This window comes from Ursus americanus, chromosome 15 (assembly GCF_024610735.1).
Source record: "Ursus americanus isolate L20-20 chromosome 15, mUrsAme1.1.p, whole genome shotgun sequence".
NCBI classification, from domain to species: domain Eukaryota; kingdom Metazoa; phylum Chordata; class Mammalia; order Carnivora; family Ursidae; genus Ursus; species Ursus americanus.
Window position 1 is genome coordinate 56,690,613 of NC_142141.1, and position 17,643 is coordinate 56,708,255.

General features: G+C 49.8%; 1 protein-coding gene across 4 annotated transcripts in view; it reads right to left on the minus strand.

Annotated features, from left to right (window-relative positions):
• Positions 1–1,742: 1,742 nt before the first annotated feature.
• Positions 1,743–17,643, minus strand: part of ANKRD33B (ankyrin repeat domain 33B) — an 82,743-nt gene continuing 66,842 nt past the window's right edge. For 2 of the 4 annotated variants that reach the window (XM_087867976.1, XM_045787147.2), the window contains one exon: positions 2,775–11,776. In XM_087867976.1, the coding sequence (XP_087724102.1) occupies positions 10,944–11,776 (833 nt within the window). In that variant the 3' untranslated portion in view covers positions 2,775–10,943. Of the gene's footprint in view, positions 2,326–2,774; positions 11,777–17,643 lie in introns of those variants that run through there. The other 2 variants (XM_045787148.2, XM_087867975.1) reach the window with 2 other exon arrangements.

Sequence of the window (17,643 nt, forward strand, 5' to 3'; positions counted from 1 at the left end):
AAGGTCCGGCGCCATGGATGTGGCCTCTGGATGGTCGAGGAGCTTTCAGAGCCAATGGGAAGAGAGCAGGTGTGAGTGGGAGATGGTGCGGGGGAGGGCAGCGTTTAGACCTCCACTCCCCACCTGGGAGTCTGGTCTAAAGTTAGCAGATGTCCCTGTGACTGTCCCTAGGTTTTAGTCTGGAGTACAGCAGAGAAAGGAGGAAGCTTTTTAGTGACTGCCAACTCTGTGTCAACCTTGTTAAAGATCTCGGTACAGTTTCTGTGCCATTTAATTAAATCTTCCTGAAAGCCCTACAAACCAGGAAAATCCCCACTTTTTAATTTAATTTAATTTAATTTAATTTTATATTTTATTTTATTTTATTTTATTTATTTTTTTAGAGAGAGAAAGAGTGAGGGGATTGGGGGGACAGAGGGAGAAGGAGAAAGAGAATCTCAAGCAGGCTCTGCATGGGGCATTAGATCTCACAACCCTGAAATCATGACCTGAGCCAAAATCAGGAGTCAGACATTTAACTGACTGAGCCACCCAGGTGACCCCACTTTAAAAACAAGGGCACTGAAGCATGAGGTTAGGGTACTTGCCCAGAGCCCTGCAGCCAGAAGGGGGCAGAGCGGATGCAAGCGTCCAGGCTCTCCTGGCTCCTCTGTGCCGCCCCCCAGAGGACGGAGCGGGACTATGCCCGTGGCCTATTACCCAAGGGCCTCAGTCCCAAGTCAGGAAGCCAGCGCCCAGCTCACCAGTCCGCAGATACAACTGGAACTGCCTGGGGCCAAGCCCTGTTCCAGATGCTGGAAGATGGTGCTGAACCACAGAGACACGGCCTCTACACTGGTGGCCTTCAGGGGCGGAGCGAGAAGGGGCTGGTGCCACCAGAGGCCAGCAAGGCGGGGGCGCTGGACAGTGAGTGCTGGGAAGGGTTCCCGCGGGCGTGCAGAGTTTGGGGGGGGGGGGCAGCATTCCCAGGCTCCCAGCGTCTCTGACTCCATCATCTGGGGTGGTGTGGGTTGAATTGTGTCCCCCAGCAAGACTTGTTGAAGTCCTAGCCCCAGATGCCTGTGACTGTGACCTCATCTGGAAATAAGATCACTGCACATACAATGAAGATGAGGTCATACTGGATAGGGTGGGGGCTAATCCAATGACTCGTGGCCTAAGAGAGGACTGTGTGGACACAGACACACGCAAAAGGAAGACGGCCATGTGGTGGTGGTGTCTCCACAAGCCAGAGACACCAAGGGTTGCTGGCAACCCACAGAAGCTGGAAGAGGTAAGGAGGGATCCCCGCCGCAGCCTCCAGGGGGGCACAGCCGTGCTGACGCTGTGATCGCGAACGTCCGGGTTTTGAAGCCATCCAAGTTAGTTCCGAGGGTCACAGCGATCACAGGAAACAAATACAGCTGGGAGGAGGTATTTCCGACAATTTTCCAAGAGATGCTGCTGCGACTGGGCCCAGGCACCCTGGCCTGAGTGTGGGACTGGCATGAGTGGGTAGAGCTCAAAAGACACAGGTGGGGGTTCAGCATGGGGTGGGACTTGTGCCCAGCCCTGCACAGCAGTGGGAAGGAAGAAGGCCAGGAAATGCTGTTCCTGTCCAACCCATGACCTTCCCCATCCAACCCCACAGAGGGCACCATGTACTCCAACCAAGGGAGGAAAACAAGTCATGCACCTGGGAGGGCCATCCCAGTGGGGTTTGGTGAGGAAGGACCCCAAGCCTGCCCCCGGCAATGACCACTCAGAACAGTTAATAGGTAAAAGCCGGTCTCCCCTTCCCCAGGAGGCAGCCCAAGGACAGGGGGTGATGGGGCAGTGTGGGACACCTAAGGGCTCCCAGCCAAGGGACTCCTTTGTCCAGGCAGTGACGACACTTTGCAACCTTGTCCACTACGAGATAACTCTCCCACCATACCCCTGAACCCTCCTGTTCCTGGTGGCCCGGAGGGAGGCAGCCTGGTCCAGCTTCTCATGTAGGCTCATGGCACTATTAATAAAGCTTCTTTTTTCAATAAGAGCTAAAGAAAAGTTGAAATCCTACCCTCACAACTAATTTCTTGATTTTGTTTAAATAATGCTTTTGAAATACCAAGGTCGACTAGAGTTTTGAGTTAAACATTTATTTGATTGATTGATTTTTAGCCAGGAAGATGTATTAACATTTTGTTAGATTTTTGTTTAAGTGAGCGTGATAATGGCAGAACGATGCAGGCTGGGCTGCGGCCGGGTTGGGGAGCCCTGGGGTGCACATCAGACTTTGTTTCGTCAGCAGGCCGGAGGTTTTCAGGCCACCTGGGCCGCCCGGGCCACCTTTCCTGTCCCCGCCTGCAAACAAGCAAGGACGTCATCAAGGGAGATGGCAGGCATGACCGTGGGGAGCCAGCAAGCAGGGCTGCATGCAGGCAGGAGTCCTGAGGTCCTCGGAGCTGACGTTCTCGACCACCCGACCACCCGACCGCCCCGGTGTGGAGACACTGCTCCCGAAGCTTGGGGTCAGGGTGGGCAGTGAGGGAACGCACCTGCTGGAGGCCTATCCCACCGTGCCCTTGGCTGCCGTGGGCGGGAGCCTGGAGCTTCACTGTGCCCCAAGCAGACTCAGTCAGGGAAATAAAGGGGACGAGACCACGCGCCCCCCCTTGTCCCCTCTCTTTTCACATCCCAGTTTTCGCTTTAAGGACTATCCCTCGTACGTGTTCCTATTTACTAATATGTCACCCAACACATACACCCGTTTTTCAGAAACAACAAATACAAATAAATCTCCAATCACAATCTTGGCCTAGAAAATTTTATTTAAAATTTGACTTCCTATTTAGGTCCTTCCTTAATAATTATGATTTTCGGGGAGTAGAATGACAATCTTTTAATGGGTCAGACTTCAGACTTCCTAGCAGAGTGGAATTTCCCAAATAAATAGGAGCTGTTTTAAGTCTCATCAAAAATCACCTAGGGGCGTCTGGCTGGCTCAGTCAGTGCAGCACACGACTCCCGATCTCAGAGACGTGAGTTTGAGCCCCACGCTAGGGGCAGAGATTATTTTTTAAAAAATAGTAAAAATCTTTAAAAAAGAAAGAAAAGAAAGAAACACAAATGCCAATATTTAAAAAATTACATTTGACTAAATCCTAATTTCACAGTTTTATACAAGACACCTTGTGATAAAATGTGATAAAATGAGAGAGAAAACCCCACAATATGTCAAAGACTATGATCTGAAATTTATAGCAAAATCCTACAAATCGGTAAAACGGACACCAAAAAGTACAATAAAGAACAAAGGAGAAACAGATACAAATAAGGAATCTGTCAAACAGGAGATAAAAATGGTCGAAAGACACACGAAACCATGCTCTTCCTCACCAATAATTGCAGAACTGAAAATTAAAATGAGATACAGCTTTTTAACCATCAGACCAGCAACCGTCAGAAAGTCAGACGAACAGCCGGTGTTGCTGCGGGAGGGACGAGGCCTGTTTTGTTCACGGGCAGGTGGGTGAAGACTCACTCAGGAGCCCTGGGAAAGAACAACCCCGCTGTGACTATTGAAATTAAAATCTGCCTTCCCTTCACCCTGGCCAATCCCCTCTACATGCCAATCCTAGACAAACATTCCCTGTGCAGACCAGCAGGTCAGGCCAAGGCTCTTGGTTACTCGTAAGTGGTAGGAACCGAAAATACTGCGATAACCCCAGACCAGGAGATGGTTCAGTGAACCGGGGCGCATCTCTACTGAGGAATACCGGATGGAACCCGCATGAACAATGGGGCCAAACGTGCTCTCCCCAAAACAGGAGTGACGCAAACCGTGCGTACGACGTGATCTCGTTTGTATAACACACGAAGGGAAGAAAACATCTAAAGCTATTTCTAGCAGGATGCGTAAATAATTAGTCGGAGGGACTGCGCAAGGGGAGGGTCAGTTGCTTTTCATCTGAGACCCTTTTACAGAGTTTGGTTTATTTTTCTGAGTGTGCGCATTACTTTTTAGCTGTTAAGAGAAAATAAAACTAATTTTAGAGTTCTTTGATAAGCTTTTCCAGGACATGTTTCAAATAAATGAAGTCCAGAACAACATTTACATTGTACCCGTTAGGTAAGAATATACACAGAGCTGCCTGGGTGGCTCAGTAGGTTAAGTGTCTGCCTTCAGGCCAGGTCATGATCGCAAGGTCCTGGGATGAAGTCCCGAATCCCGAGGAGTCTGCTTCTCCCTCTGCCCCCTCCCCCTGCTTGTGCTCTCTCTCTGTCAAATAAATAAAATATTAAAAAAAAAAAAAAAGAATACACATAAAAACAAAACCAGATGCCCCCCTGAGAAGAGGAGGACCACACGGGATTATTTTAACAACAGTGAAAATATTCCTGGATAAATCATTAACTTAAAAACCTTACCACTGAAGAGTGAAGTAAAAGTGTGTCAGAAGAAGCAAGTGCACATCTATTTCGAGCAAAGTAAGTGACATTAAAAATACTGACATATTTAATTGTCTCATTTTCTAATTAATACACACTTTGGTTTATTCCAATACCACACCACTGTACCATGAGAATGTTTATTTCACAAGTGATTTTTAATCCTGTAGCCACCATCCCCCCGTATTTTTACATTATTTTCTCTATACATTTTAAATATGAGATACAGAATTTGTCAGAAGTTAAAAGGGATGGGGCACCTGGGTGGCACAGCGGTTAAGCGTCTGCCTTCAGCTCAGGGCGTGATCCCGGCATTATGGGATCGAGCCCCACATCAGGCTCCTCTGCTATGAGCCTGCTTCTTCCTCTCCCACTCCCCCTGCTTGTGTTCCCTCTCTCACTGGCTGTCTCTATCTCTGTCGAATAAATAAATAAAATCTTAAAAAAAAAAAAAGAAGTTAAAAGGGACAGACACATTCTTTCTGCTGAATAAGGTATCATATTTAACTTAAAGCTTATTATTAACCTTTTGGATAGAAAGAATTTGAAGCTGCCGGGAGTCGCATGTATTTGTAGGTCCCGAAGTAGCCCTGAGGTCTAAATAGGAAAATATCTTTTATAAACTGTAACAAAACTCACCTCAAAATAAAAACCTATGCAATGTATACAGTTCCATCCGGAGTCAACATTTTTATAATATCCATTTTCGGAAACAACAATGAAAATAGCTTTACATTCAGAAAACAGAGCCTATCTACCGAGATGGCCTAACTAGCAATCTGGCACCCCGTGCTGAGGTCTGCTCGGCTCTCTTATGATTAAAAACACACCCCCTCAGACGCCCCCAAAAAAGCCAGGCAGGACAATGATCTGAATGAAGAGAATTCCAAGGAGAGCTTTTTCTGTTCATCTGACCAGGGGATCTCATTCCCAGTCCTCAGGACGTCCGCCAGGCTCCCAGGGTTTATAGGGTCACCAGAGCTGTGCAGCTCCAAACCAGCTTCTAGAACATCTGCTCAAAAACCGGCATTAGGGGCGCCTGGGTGGCACAGCGGTTAAGCATCTGCCTTCGGCTCAGGGCGTGATCCCGGCGTTATGGGATCGAGCCCCACATCAGGCTCCTCCGCTGTGAACCTGCTTCTTCCTCTCCCACTCCCCCTGCTTGTGTTCCCTCTCTCGCTGGCTGTCTCTATCTCTGTCGAATAAATAAATAAAATCTTTAAAAAAAAAAAAACGGCATTAAAGTGCTTCAACGCAACCTCCCAAAACATGATAAAGCGTCAGGTCAAGACAGGTCACTGCTCTCCCTGGAACCACCAGCTTCATCATTTCTCACCTACCATTCCTTTTAAAAAAAGACAAAGGCGTAACACTAGGATGAACATTTCTCTCAAAACCCCAACTGGGTTAGCTTTCATTAGACTACCTAATACTTGGGCAGACTTGGGAAAATCCTAGTGCTTCCTCAGGGAAAGATGGCATTGATTGTATGGCTAACCTGGCACCAAATTCCAAGAAATTCAGTCCCCACCCCGTGGCCACCACGGAATGGCTGGTGGAGCTCCCCAAGCAGAGTCGTCTCCGGCTTCCGCCTCCCGATGCAAAGGTTGAATGTCAAAGGCAGAGAGATGTCCCAGATTTGGCTACTGGACCTTGCCCAGGAGCTCCTGTAGGGTTATGACACACTGGCTGTGTTACGTGTCCCATCGAACAGAGTGCTTCCCATGAGTCCTGGGCTGCCCCACCCCCCTGAACACACTCACTGAAGCAGGTCACCCTTGACCTTCCCTGGGAGCCACAGCAGAGGTCACCTTTGGGAGCACAAAGCCCGGTCTCCTTTCAGTTCATGTGAGTGTGCACGCCCGCGGGCGTGCACACTCACGCCGTAGCACACACTGTCCACTTTGGCACGGCTGGCAGCCAGGGGCCGCCGGAGCCCTGCAGGGGCTGTGTCTTGTGTCAGGCGGGGTCACAGTGAGGAGATCGCGTGCACGGCACTGGCATTCAACGGAGTCTCTCGAACATTAGCTAAATCAGTTCAGGTAGTGGTGGGTTTGTGTTTTTGCCTTTTTTTTTTTTCCAAAAACAACTTCCAGAAGGAATTTTTTTAGCCTCTTCTTTTAAATGTTAATGAAGAAACACGTGAATTCAAGGTCCCAGAAAGGAGCAGCTGACTCCAGAGTTATCCAGGTGAACGAAACAAGTTCTAAACGCATCGAGGTGTGAAAACGGGGAACACAGCCATCAGCCTTTCCGGAAGAACTGTTTTGTTGTACATTCTTTATGGGGTGACAGCACCCCCACTGTGACGATTATCTACCCAACGCCAGTTGCTGCCACACATGTGACCTCATTGTTCTCTAAGGGCCAGTTGTGCTGGACCCCCCTGCCTTCCCTCCGCTACCAGACGGTGGTCTGGGAACCGATGACCCCGCACACGGGGAACTTGGCCCGGAGGGGACTCCGTGTGCGGAGAACCCACGGCCAGTGCAGACTCGTTATCCACACAGGCCGGAAAGGGTCCCGAGCAAATATTGGGGTAGCGTGTTCGAATGTTCCCGAATGCTATAAAAAAGAACAAGTGTGAGCACTTCATCCCATAAAAGCCTGTGACCAGAAGCTTTACAGGGGTTGATGACGGCTCTCCAGAGCCCGGGGCGTCCGTGCGTGGTGCGAGAATGGGAAACGAGCGAGCAGGGACCTCCAGGCGAACCGGGAGTAGAGGAACAGCTGACTTACATCAGGCCTGGAACTCCTCGCGCAGAGCAATGCGGGCAATCAGGAAAAGGCGGTCTGCTCTCTGACTGTCGTGGGAACTGAGGCTGCAAGAGACAAACCGAGCCCACTTCTTAGTCCTGGCTCCTTCACTGAGCTCTCGGGAAGGCCTTGCTTCATGACTTGGTTCCCGGATTCTTCCCTAAGGATGACTGGCTTTGCATCCGTTTCCGGACTGGGGGCTGGCCCCGCCTCGCGGGATTCCGTTTCTCGCACAACCGCCTGGCCCCCACTCATGCTGGACCCCCAGGGCCCCGCTCACACGCTGCAGGAAGTGGGCGGAGCCGGTCTGCACGGGCCTCCTCCACGCACAAGCCCCGTGTTCCCGCCGACTCGCCCCGTGTTCCCGCCGACTCCACGAATCTTGCCGTCCTTCTCCGCAGAACAAGCCTGGGGTCCCGGGAGGGCCCGAAGCTGAGACAAGCAACTGCGATTCCTGACCTTCACGTCGCTGAGGGACCCACTGCTGCCAGGAGCCTGCCGGGAGGGGCCTCAGAGAGGGTAAGGAAGGTCCATGATGCTCCGGGCTGTGTTTCTCTAGGGTGGCCAAAGACACGGAGAGTTGATGCCCTGAAGGCTGAGGTCATTCCAGACGAACCTCTCCCAGCTTTTCCCTCCTCCTTCCCAGAGGGGAGCCCGGCGCCGGGCTGACTACGAACACTGGAGTCACATAAGCCAGGACAAGAAACTGTCATTGTCACTCCGCGCACCCTGGTATCAGACGGGGTGGGGGGGGCAGTTCTAGAGGTAAAACGTGTGAATAGCCATCTGTGTTATCACAGCCACCGCTACTTAACATACAGGCTGAATTTTCTTAACTACAAGGGTTCCCATACACAAGAGGTAACTGAGAGGGGCTGAGGTGACCTCGTGGTCCACCCCAGAGCCGTTTCAGCTGCCGAGGTCCCGGGTCTCCAATAACCAGAAAATCTCAACCGAGGGAGACGGCGGACCTCTCCCTGGAAGACAGCAGCATTGACATCGTCTTGGAAATATTTCTTCTGTCTAGTGTAATCGTAATTCACTCAAACATTTTAATGTAAGTATTAAAATATACTTCATCTTTTCTTCTAACTACATTTATATATAAATCCCTGAGAAGGTACCTGTCAACTTAAAATTCACTATTTACAGTTAATAAACATCAGGGGTGCAAGCAGATCCCGGCTCCCCCACTCCCTCCGTACAGCAGAGTGGGGCTGTCATCTGTCAGAGGAGCAAACTAGGTCTCCTCCCTTAAATGGGCATAAGGGGGGCTGGGCGGCTCAGTCGGTTGAGCATCCGATTCTTGGTTTCGGCTCAGGTCATGATCTCATGGGTTGTGGGACTGAGCCCCACCAGCCGGTGGGCTCCTTGCTCAGCGGGGAGTCTGCTTGAAAGATTCTCTCCCTGTCCCTCCTCTTCTCTCTCTCTCTCAAAATACATAAATAAATCTTAAAAAAAAAAAAAATGCATGGGGCCTGTGCCGAAATCCTAAACCATTTGCCAGAAGCTGGGAAATCTGTCCTTCCTTCACTGGGTCGGTGGAGGTCACCACAAATCTACAGGGACACCACACTGCCCCGCATGGTCACCTTGCCCTTCTGCCCTTTTTAGACCTCAGAGTGGTAGTGCCAGCGAGGATCAGGACAGTTAGCCAAAGCTGCAGAAGAAAACAGGCAAAGGAAGAAGAGGCAAGCAAGGAAGAGAGACAGCAAAGGGGAAGGCAGGGTGGCGTCACAGCGGAGGGGACACGCGGAGAACAGGAGGCGGCCACTGCCCCTCGTGGCCCCTGCCCCTGACCAACGCTGGAAGGTGGCAAAAGGTGACCCCTCAGTGAGAAAATGCAGCCAGCCATTCAAAGCAATGAAAATACATAAACCAGACAACGAGCTCAAAGATGCTGGATCAGACCAGCAGGGAGACTAGGGGTGTTTCTCTTCATCTTGGGGACCAGCCCTTGTCTCATCTAGGGGAACTGGGCCAACCTCAACTCTTGGACACTAGGGTGATCTGCAGCCACCCAGCATCAGTGATGCTAAAAGCGGGTCCAGACCTCCAGGCTATTCTGGAAAGAGGGCGGAGCTCCCTAAAATCTGACTTTAAGAGCCGCATTATCATCACACACACCCATCAGGCTGGCTCTGCCCAATACCGTGTTGACAGAGGCTTCTGGAGAGGTGAATGTGAGAGCCCGGATAGCTCAATGCCTCAGGGTGCCAAGTGGGAGGGATGAGGGAGAGGCCAGTGCCATCCCTGCCCACATCGTGAGACAGGCGCTCATCACGACACACCCAAGGAGCACGACTGGACATGCGAATCCAGGGTTATAAGAAAGGGCTTCCAAATCGGTCCCTACTATTTTAAATCTATGGCTTCCAAGTACGATAATTTTTAAATAAAGTGCTGTCAGTAGTGCATATGTGACAGATACTCTGCAACCCAGAGGGCCAGAGATTCATTAAAATGTCTCAGTGCTTCGGCAATAAAAGAGTATGGACAGAAACTCCCACTGAAAGCTCAGGGCCCGGGGCAAATCACAGACATGCTCTGCCCAAGTCCCCGCATTTTGGAAATTCTACAAAGTCCGCATGAGGATAAACGGAACGTCATGGGCAGTCATCAAAGGAAAAATAAAAGTGATGCCACACCAGGGACTCTTTGGAATTGGATCTGAAGGAGGGAGCCGTCCAGCGCACTCCAGGAGAATTTGCCTAAAACAAGTTTGTTTAATATTCAGTTCTAATCCCTGTTCCTCTAGCCCCCTCCCCCTTTCCAGCACTTTCTATCACCCTGGTGCCTTATTCTTTTACATCTTTTTTACATTTTAAGGATATCTGAAGTCAATTTATCTAAGAGCGCAGAGGACTTAATTTTGTATTTCTAGTAAAATTTATTACATTTGCTCCCATTTCATTAAATAATAGATTTTTCTCATATCTATTTTTGAATACGTTAAAGGCTCTGCATCCAGTTTATCTAAAGTCCCTTGCTTAAAATATTTAGTTCTAGCAGTAAATACATGCTTCTCTGTGCGCGGTTTCTTACTTTAGCAACAGGTTTCTCTTCGTTATTATTACCGTCTAACTAAGAGGGCTTTAAAATAAGATACAAGGAAATCTGATTCCCGTTTCACATCATCATTTTGCTGGAAAAGGAAATGCCTCCATCAAATAGAAACAAATATTCGGAATCACTTAATCAAATCAAGAAGAACATACAATGTTCATGCATGCCTAAAATGAGAAGGAAAGACAATCAGCAAGAAACGGGAGACTTCCACAAATTCTGTATGAAATCATTGAGATATCACCAATAATTATTGCCAGAAACAGTATGTTAAACAAAGGATCTTGGGGCAAATGTATTAAAACCGTCTTAAATACAAACCGCCCCACCACCAGTAAAATGCTGCAAATTTGATCATGATTAAAAATCCAAAATTATTCAGACCCTTTGATTAACTGGTCTTAGAAATTTCTCAAGTGAGGTTCTAAAGGTAGGCTTTGGGGCAAATTTGCCCATAGGTGTACTGATCGCTAGGGGAACTGGTTTTAGGCTCATCGACTTGTGCCCGACCCAATTCACTCCAGGGTGCAGCCTGAACAAACACGGAGCGCGTTCTGGGGCCGTTCCAGCCTGCCTGCTGGGGATGCGCGGGGATGTGCAGCACTGCGGGAGGGGTGGGGGCAGGAGGGAGGCGCATTCGCATCCTTCGCTGAGCGGAGCCCCGCTGCCTCCTCCCCCACCGCACACGCTTCCAGGCAGCTGACCCGTCACGTCCTTTTCCTCCAGGACGGCGCCCGCTTTTCCTTCTGCGCCGCTGCCGCCCGCTGCTTCTCCGCCTCTTCCGCCTTCCTCTTTTCCTCCTTGGCCTCCTTGTACCGCCACTTCGGGAGCTGCAGGTGGGCGCTGTCCTTGGTGCTGCCCTTGGCGGCGGCCCGCTCGGGCTGGAAGGTGGGCGCGGGCGCCTTGCTGACGCGCACCCTGGGGATGACCACGCCGGGCCGCACGCTGCTTCTTCTCAGCAGCTGCAGGGGCAGGAGGCTGGCCCTCCGCGGGGCACCTGGCAGCTGCGGACACGGGAGGCTGGCTCTTGGGGCCCCCTCCCTTGAGACCCCCACGGCCTGGGAGGTCCGGAATGGCTGCTCAGAGCCCTCTATCTTGCCACTCTCCTGGGCGTGCGTGTCCGGGTTCTCCCGAGCCTCCAGGATTTCCTGAACGGCCAGCCGCCTTTTTCCCACACAGGGGGGGTTCTCGGGGCACACGGTCTGGCAGACGATGGCCACGGCAGGGCTGTAGAGGCTCGTGGTCATCCTGACCATGTGGTCCAGGACGCCCCCATCCTCCAGGCCCTGGCGTGAGCGGGAGGTCAGCGTGGACCGCACAAGCTCGGCGAACCTCTGCAAGCAGTTTTTGGAGCCCGAGGGCTTCAGAATGGCCTCCGGAGGCAGCGGCAGCTCTGGTTTGTACTTTTCCCCAAACTGGTCCGGGCAGGGTCGCTCCAGCAGCCTCTGGATGAGGCGGACAGCCTCCAACCGTCCTGTGTAAGCCGCCCACTCCTGGGCCGACATCCCACGGCGGGGGTCCCTGGCATGGACATCTGCTCCTGAAAAAAACGCAAACACAGTCATGGGCCAATGTGACAAGAACCTTCCCAGCCAATGGCAGGAAAGGAAAGAGTGAAATGGATCAGAGGCAAAACTTCCCAAACCTAGTGTCAGACCCCCCGGAGCTGTGCCACCTGGATAAACCTGCATCTGACTCTGAACTACTGTGTGTACTATTATCACAACACAACCCACCTTTAAGTGCTCCATTTAATGGCTTACCTTTCCTAAATACAACCACCTGAACTCTGCACCTACATCATGGAATTCTTAAAGAAATAAGATTTCATGGCTTTCCAGCAATGGAGAGATGACTAGACAGCAAAGGTGCTCTGCGAACACTGCAATGGTGTTACTAGAATGTTCTAGAATACTAAAAGGGATAATCACTTGCAAAGCATTTGGTGTCCCATTTACTTATCATCTCACATTTTCCTCACGGATCTCTTGTGAGGAATATGAGGGTCCCTATTTTCCAGGAAATGTGTCCTTCACTTCTTGTCCTGAGTGGTTAGTAGGTCCTGGGTCTACCCTCTTTACCAGACCGTGGGCTTCTCCAGGAGAGAGCCCACATCTTACTCGTTTTTGTTTCCTCAACCCTTTTCATCCTGGCTGGTAGGAGGCGTACATTGAACAAAGGTTTGTTACAGAATGAATGGGAGGCACAGTGGCCAAAGGACCTACCTGAGGCCTTGAAGGTTAACAGAGAAGGTCTCAGCCCTGTTCACTTCCCGCCAGCCCAGAGGGAGGGCTGAGCTTCCTCTCGGACAGTTGTCTGTGTCAACATGGCCAGACTATAGTACCCAGGGATTTAAACAAACACCAGTCTCGGTGCGCTGTGAAGGTATTTTGTAGGTGCAGTTAGCATGCGCAATCAGTTGGCGGGGTCAGGGAGATTACCCTCAATAATGCAGGTGGGCCTCATCCAATCAGTTGAAGGCCTTAAGAACAAAAGCTAAAGTTTTCAGGAGAAAAAAGAATTCAGCCTCAAGACTGTAGCATTAACTCCTGTCCTAAGGTTCCAGCCCGATGGCCTGCCCCCACTAATTTTGGGCTTCCCAACCCCCAAAATCACAAGATCCAATTCTTTAAAAGAAATTTTTAATGTATATCTTTTAGTGGTTCTATGTCTCTAGAGAACCTGACTCCTACATCCTCAGGCTCCCTTACACTAGTCACTTCCTTAATAAATCTCCCCCATACCACCCACTGCCCCCTCCTAATACTGCAAATTTAAACTTCAAGTCAACTTGATGAACTGTTCATAAATTTCAGCGTGGTACTATAAGAGAAATTAATAAGGAATTGCTGTTCAATTAATCTTGGTCCAATCTCAGCCCCATACACAGTTAAAAATCATTCAGGATTTCAGGTCCCATTAGTCATACCTTCACTGGCAAAGCAATGCAGAGAACTAGGGCAATTATCTAGTCTGTGAGCTCCCCAGGGACCAGGACTGGCAGAGGCTCCTGCATTTATATCCCACGCAGACCCAGGTGTCTGACACGTGGCAGCGGCTGAACGGAGCTGCTGAACGGAGGCGAGGAGGGCTCAGCGGCCTCCCTGCCCCGGAACCCCTGCAGTGGCCCCCGGCCCGGGCAGGCCCAGCTCACCTGACATCGCCTCATAATGTTCTTCATTCTGGGGCACATTTAAAAAATAGGCATATTAGAAGAGTGCTAATTATTTGGAACTGGAAATCGGGATGGAACTCATTAGCCAGAGTACAATTTATAAACTGACAAAAATGAAAAGGGGGCAGTAAAAATGTCACCGCAAAAAACAGATGACACATTAAACCTTAATTAATTGCATGTCACTTAAAAAGGTACAAACTGCAAAATTAAAATCTTAATGAACACGGCTTGAGAGAGACATTTTTCAAAAGCTAATGGAAAACTAAAGGAACAGCTGTCCAACGTGCAGCACACTCCTTCCTGTGCCTTCCTCGTGCCTTTTCAAGATCTGGGAAACTACACACATTCTGAAGAACAAGGCCACGCTGACGGGAATGCGCCTAAGGATGTGAGTCATGCTATAATCTGGGGATCCACTTCCTTCAGCAATCAGTCAGGGCAGTATTAGCGGCCTGGACGGCGTGATTAGATCATGGAAGGCCAGACCAATGATTAGCACTCTACACAGAAACCTTTCAGAGAACACGGAGAACTCTGACAGGCCAGTGTTTGCAACTTCTGCCCATGACCTACTGGCACCCTCACTCCCTACCCAAGGTTGCTTTGCCCAGAGTTCCCGCCACGCAGACAAAAGTTGGGCTCCTGCCCATGCATCCGTTTGCCGCCATGTTGAATGCTGTGAGCTGTCAACACAAAGTCCTCTATTTAACTCAAGGCAGCAACATACTCAGTTCCAGGCAATGAATCATGACTGGTGTAAACCAGGGTTTTGCCACCTCGGGACTACTGATGTTTTGGGCCAGATCTCTATGTGGTGTGGGGGCTCTCCTGTGCACTAAGACTCCTAACAGCAGCCCCCACCCCTACCCAGTAGATGTCAGTAGCATTCCACAGTTGTGGCAGCCCAAAATGTCCCCAGACACTACCACATGTTCCCTGGGGGGCCAACACCCACCCCCAGTTGAGAATTACTGGTCTAACCCAGTAACTGCAATCCTGTTCCCCTTTATCTTAGCCTCCCTTACAGCTGGTCAATGAGCCCCAAAGAGAAGGCTTCTGCTCTGATGAAAAGGACTATGTGGTTGATGCTGCTGTTTCCTGTCTCAAGCCTAGAGTTCTGGTGACCAAGTTGCAGTGGGGGGGGGCTGGGGGGGTCCTGGGGGGGGACAGCAAAAGGAAGCTTGTTCTGCGATGTCCTCATGGAGTTCTGAGCGAGCTCTGCACTGTGACTGCCTACCTCAAGACTTCTAGATGTTTGTTTTCTTCACCCAATGTCAAGTCAGGATGTCTGTGACGGGAGCAGAAAGCATTCTAAACAGGCGCTAAAGGAAAACAAGCTACCTTCCATCATTCATCCGCAGAAGATTTCCCCGAGAATCGGGGCCAGGTCATGGGACTAGCAGTAGGCAGGCAGAGCCCAGGGTGCGTCCCCTCCTTTCCTGTTTCTCTGCCAGCTCCCCACGTTATCTACCCTTCTAAGCCCAGCTGTGGTGCCCTCCCACCAAGAGGCCTTTCTGGTCACATGGGACCCCTGCGGACCAGTTCCTGCAGGTCTCCTCCTGTACCATCCTGGCCTGTGCCTTGGGTACTTGGGGTATAATCGAGACGATAAATCAGGATGCATGTTCTCAGGAAAGAGACCTGATCTGGGGGGTGGGAAGGATGAACACCCGCTTCCAGCCTGCCCTACCCCTGAAGGCATTTCCGAGCTATCTTTCGGAGGGTCTCAGCAGAGCTGATGCCTGGTTGCCCAAGGGTCCCCCCTCCCTATCCTTCATGTGGCTTCCTGGCTCACCTTCCAGAAAAACTAGTTGCCCCCAAATCCTTGTCACAACGTTTGCGTTTGTGCCAAGCGAAATGCCCAAGCTAAGACACTGCCCTTCGCGACATGGAACGCCTGACTTCTAGCCCTTTCTCTGCATAATCATTTGAGACTATTCCAACTTGGCAAATTCTCAGGTCACAGGAAATCCATATTTTCCCTATAAACAGAAGAAACCTCTGTAGTGATATCTTATCACTTGGCTTTCCAGAAGCATACAGTCGGGGCTTGCCTGAGACAAGAATGACAACAGGCCCAACAATGGGAGTGGCTCTCCCTCATTAAACAAGCCTCCTACCCCTCCCTGGAGGTCTGCTTTGTGGCCCGGGACAGGGCGAGCATCTTGTCTGCCTGTGTCTGCTTCCCAGTGCCGCAGGATCACACCACACTTCAGGGATAAAGCCAGCTCCCTTAAGCGAGTCTGGAGCCTCCCAACCTCCACTGAGCTCTGCTTCTCTTCAGAGAAAATCACATCCTCGTTATGGCTTCTCAGAGCCACTTATTTAAATAGACCTGTCACTTCTGGGCATTAATATTCCATTGAATTAACAAGAACCCACAGCCCCACTTGCGATCCTTATCAGCAGAGCTGACATTATTCCTCGGGAAGCCAAAAACCAAAGAGCCAATAAATCAGCTTTTCAGAACCTGGTTACATTTTTATGAAAATCCAAAGTTTTGATAATTCTAACGTCATTTCGTTCTGCCCAACAAGGTAAGGTAAGATAAGCTGATATGTGTCTGTATGTTATGAACTAGTGGAAATTCTAAACAGTTTAGGGGGGCATCCAATTCAATGATCCATCATTTCAAAGAGGAAATGGTTCCTATTGAATATAATGAAGTTGCAACTCGGAAATTCAACTCAGGCACAGAAATACTCTCAGGTCCAGAAGGAAGCTTGTGCCTGAAAAAATGAGGACGAGCTACACATCTCTACCCCAACCATTCGCACATAACGTGCCTGTGCCTTTCACTTTTGAAATGATCACAGGATGGCCATTCCGTGGTTAGTTCTCAAGGAACCTTCCCCAGCCACACACAGATGCACTCTGTTGAAATGCCAAACCGAAGAAATACTCAGGCCTTAGTATCTAAAGGCTTTAGTTTTTCTAAATATTGATACATTAAATGTAAATAACAAGACTTAAAAATAAATGTGCAAAATTTTTTTTAAAAGAGTGATGAGCTTTTCCCTTTTTTTTTTTTTTTTTTTTTATTTATTTATTTGACAGAGATAGAGACAGCCAGCGAGAGAGGGAACACAAGCAGGGGGAGTGGGAGAGGAAGAAGCAGGCTCATAGCGGAGGAGCCTGATGTGGGGCTCGATCCCATAACGCCGGGATCACGCCCTGAGCTGAAGGCAGACGCCTAACCGCTGTGCCACCCAGGCGCCCCTAAATGTGCAAATTTTTAAAATATCCCAACAGGTATCCTTATTGCTACCCACCCAAGCCAGGAGGGACTTCAGTCACACAGGATTTTTTTTTCCTTTAAGACATACACACACATCTACTGTAAAAGGAAAATGCAAGGAAGAGTCAGCTACCTTAGAAATAGCAGAAAATTTAAATCTCTAGAAGTTAAACAACCAAAATCTTGGAGGGCAGCCCAAAAACTCCCCAAAAAAGGTGTCAGATCTTTAAGAGGAATATAGAAAAAGCTGGAAGGGGGAGTGCATATAAGAGGGAAAAGATTTTCTTTTCATTTTTTTTATCCTTTCCCAATTAGTCACATCAGTGGTTCTCAACAGGAGGGGATTTTATCCCCCACTGGCACCTCACGGGACATTTGGTAATGTCTGGAGACATTTTTGGTTGTCACGACTGGGAGAGCTGCAGTCACCTAGCGGGGAGAGCCCAGGGACTGCTCAACATCCCACAATTCCCAGGACAGCCCCCCACCAAGAATTACTCAGCACCAGATGTCAACGGTGCCGAGATTCAGAAATCCTGAGCTACTGGGGCGCCTGGGTGGCACAGCGGTTAAGCGTCTGCCTTCTGCTCAGGGCGTGATCCCGGCGTTATGGGATCGAGCCCCACATCAGGCTCCTCCGCTATGAGCCTGCTTCTTCCTCTCCCACTCCTCCTGCTTGTGTTCCCTCTCTCTCTGGCTGTCTCTATCTCTGTCAAATAAATAAATAAAATCTTCAAAAAAAAAAAAAAAGAAAGAAATCCCGAGCTACAGGTGTATCACCCTCAGCGGGAAAGTTGAAGTGTTTCATCACGAGGATATTTGTCAAGGGGAAAAAACTATACCATTGCTTTTCATTCATGTAACAAATAATTACCAAGCACACAAATTCACCAATAATAAGAATGACAACTGGCACTGACCGAAGGCCTCCTGCGTGCCAGGCGTGCTCCCAAGCGCTGCCCACATGGGAGTTCCTTCAGTCCCCACCGAG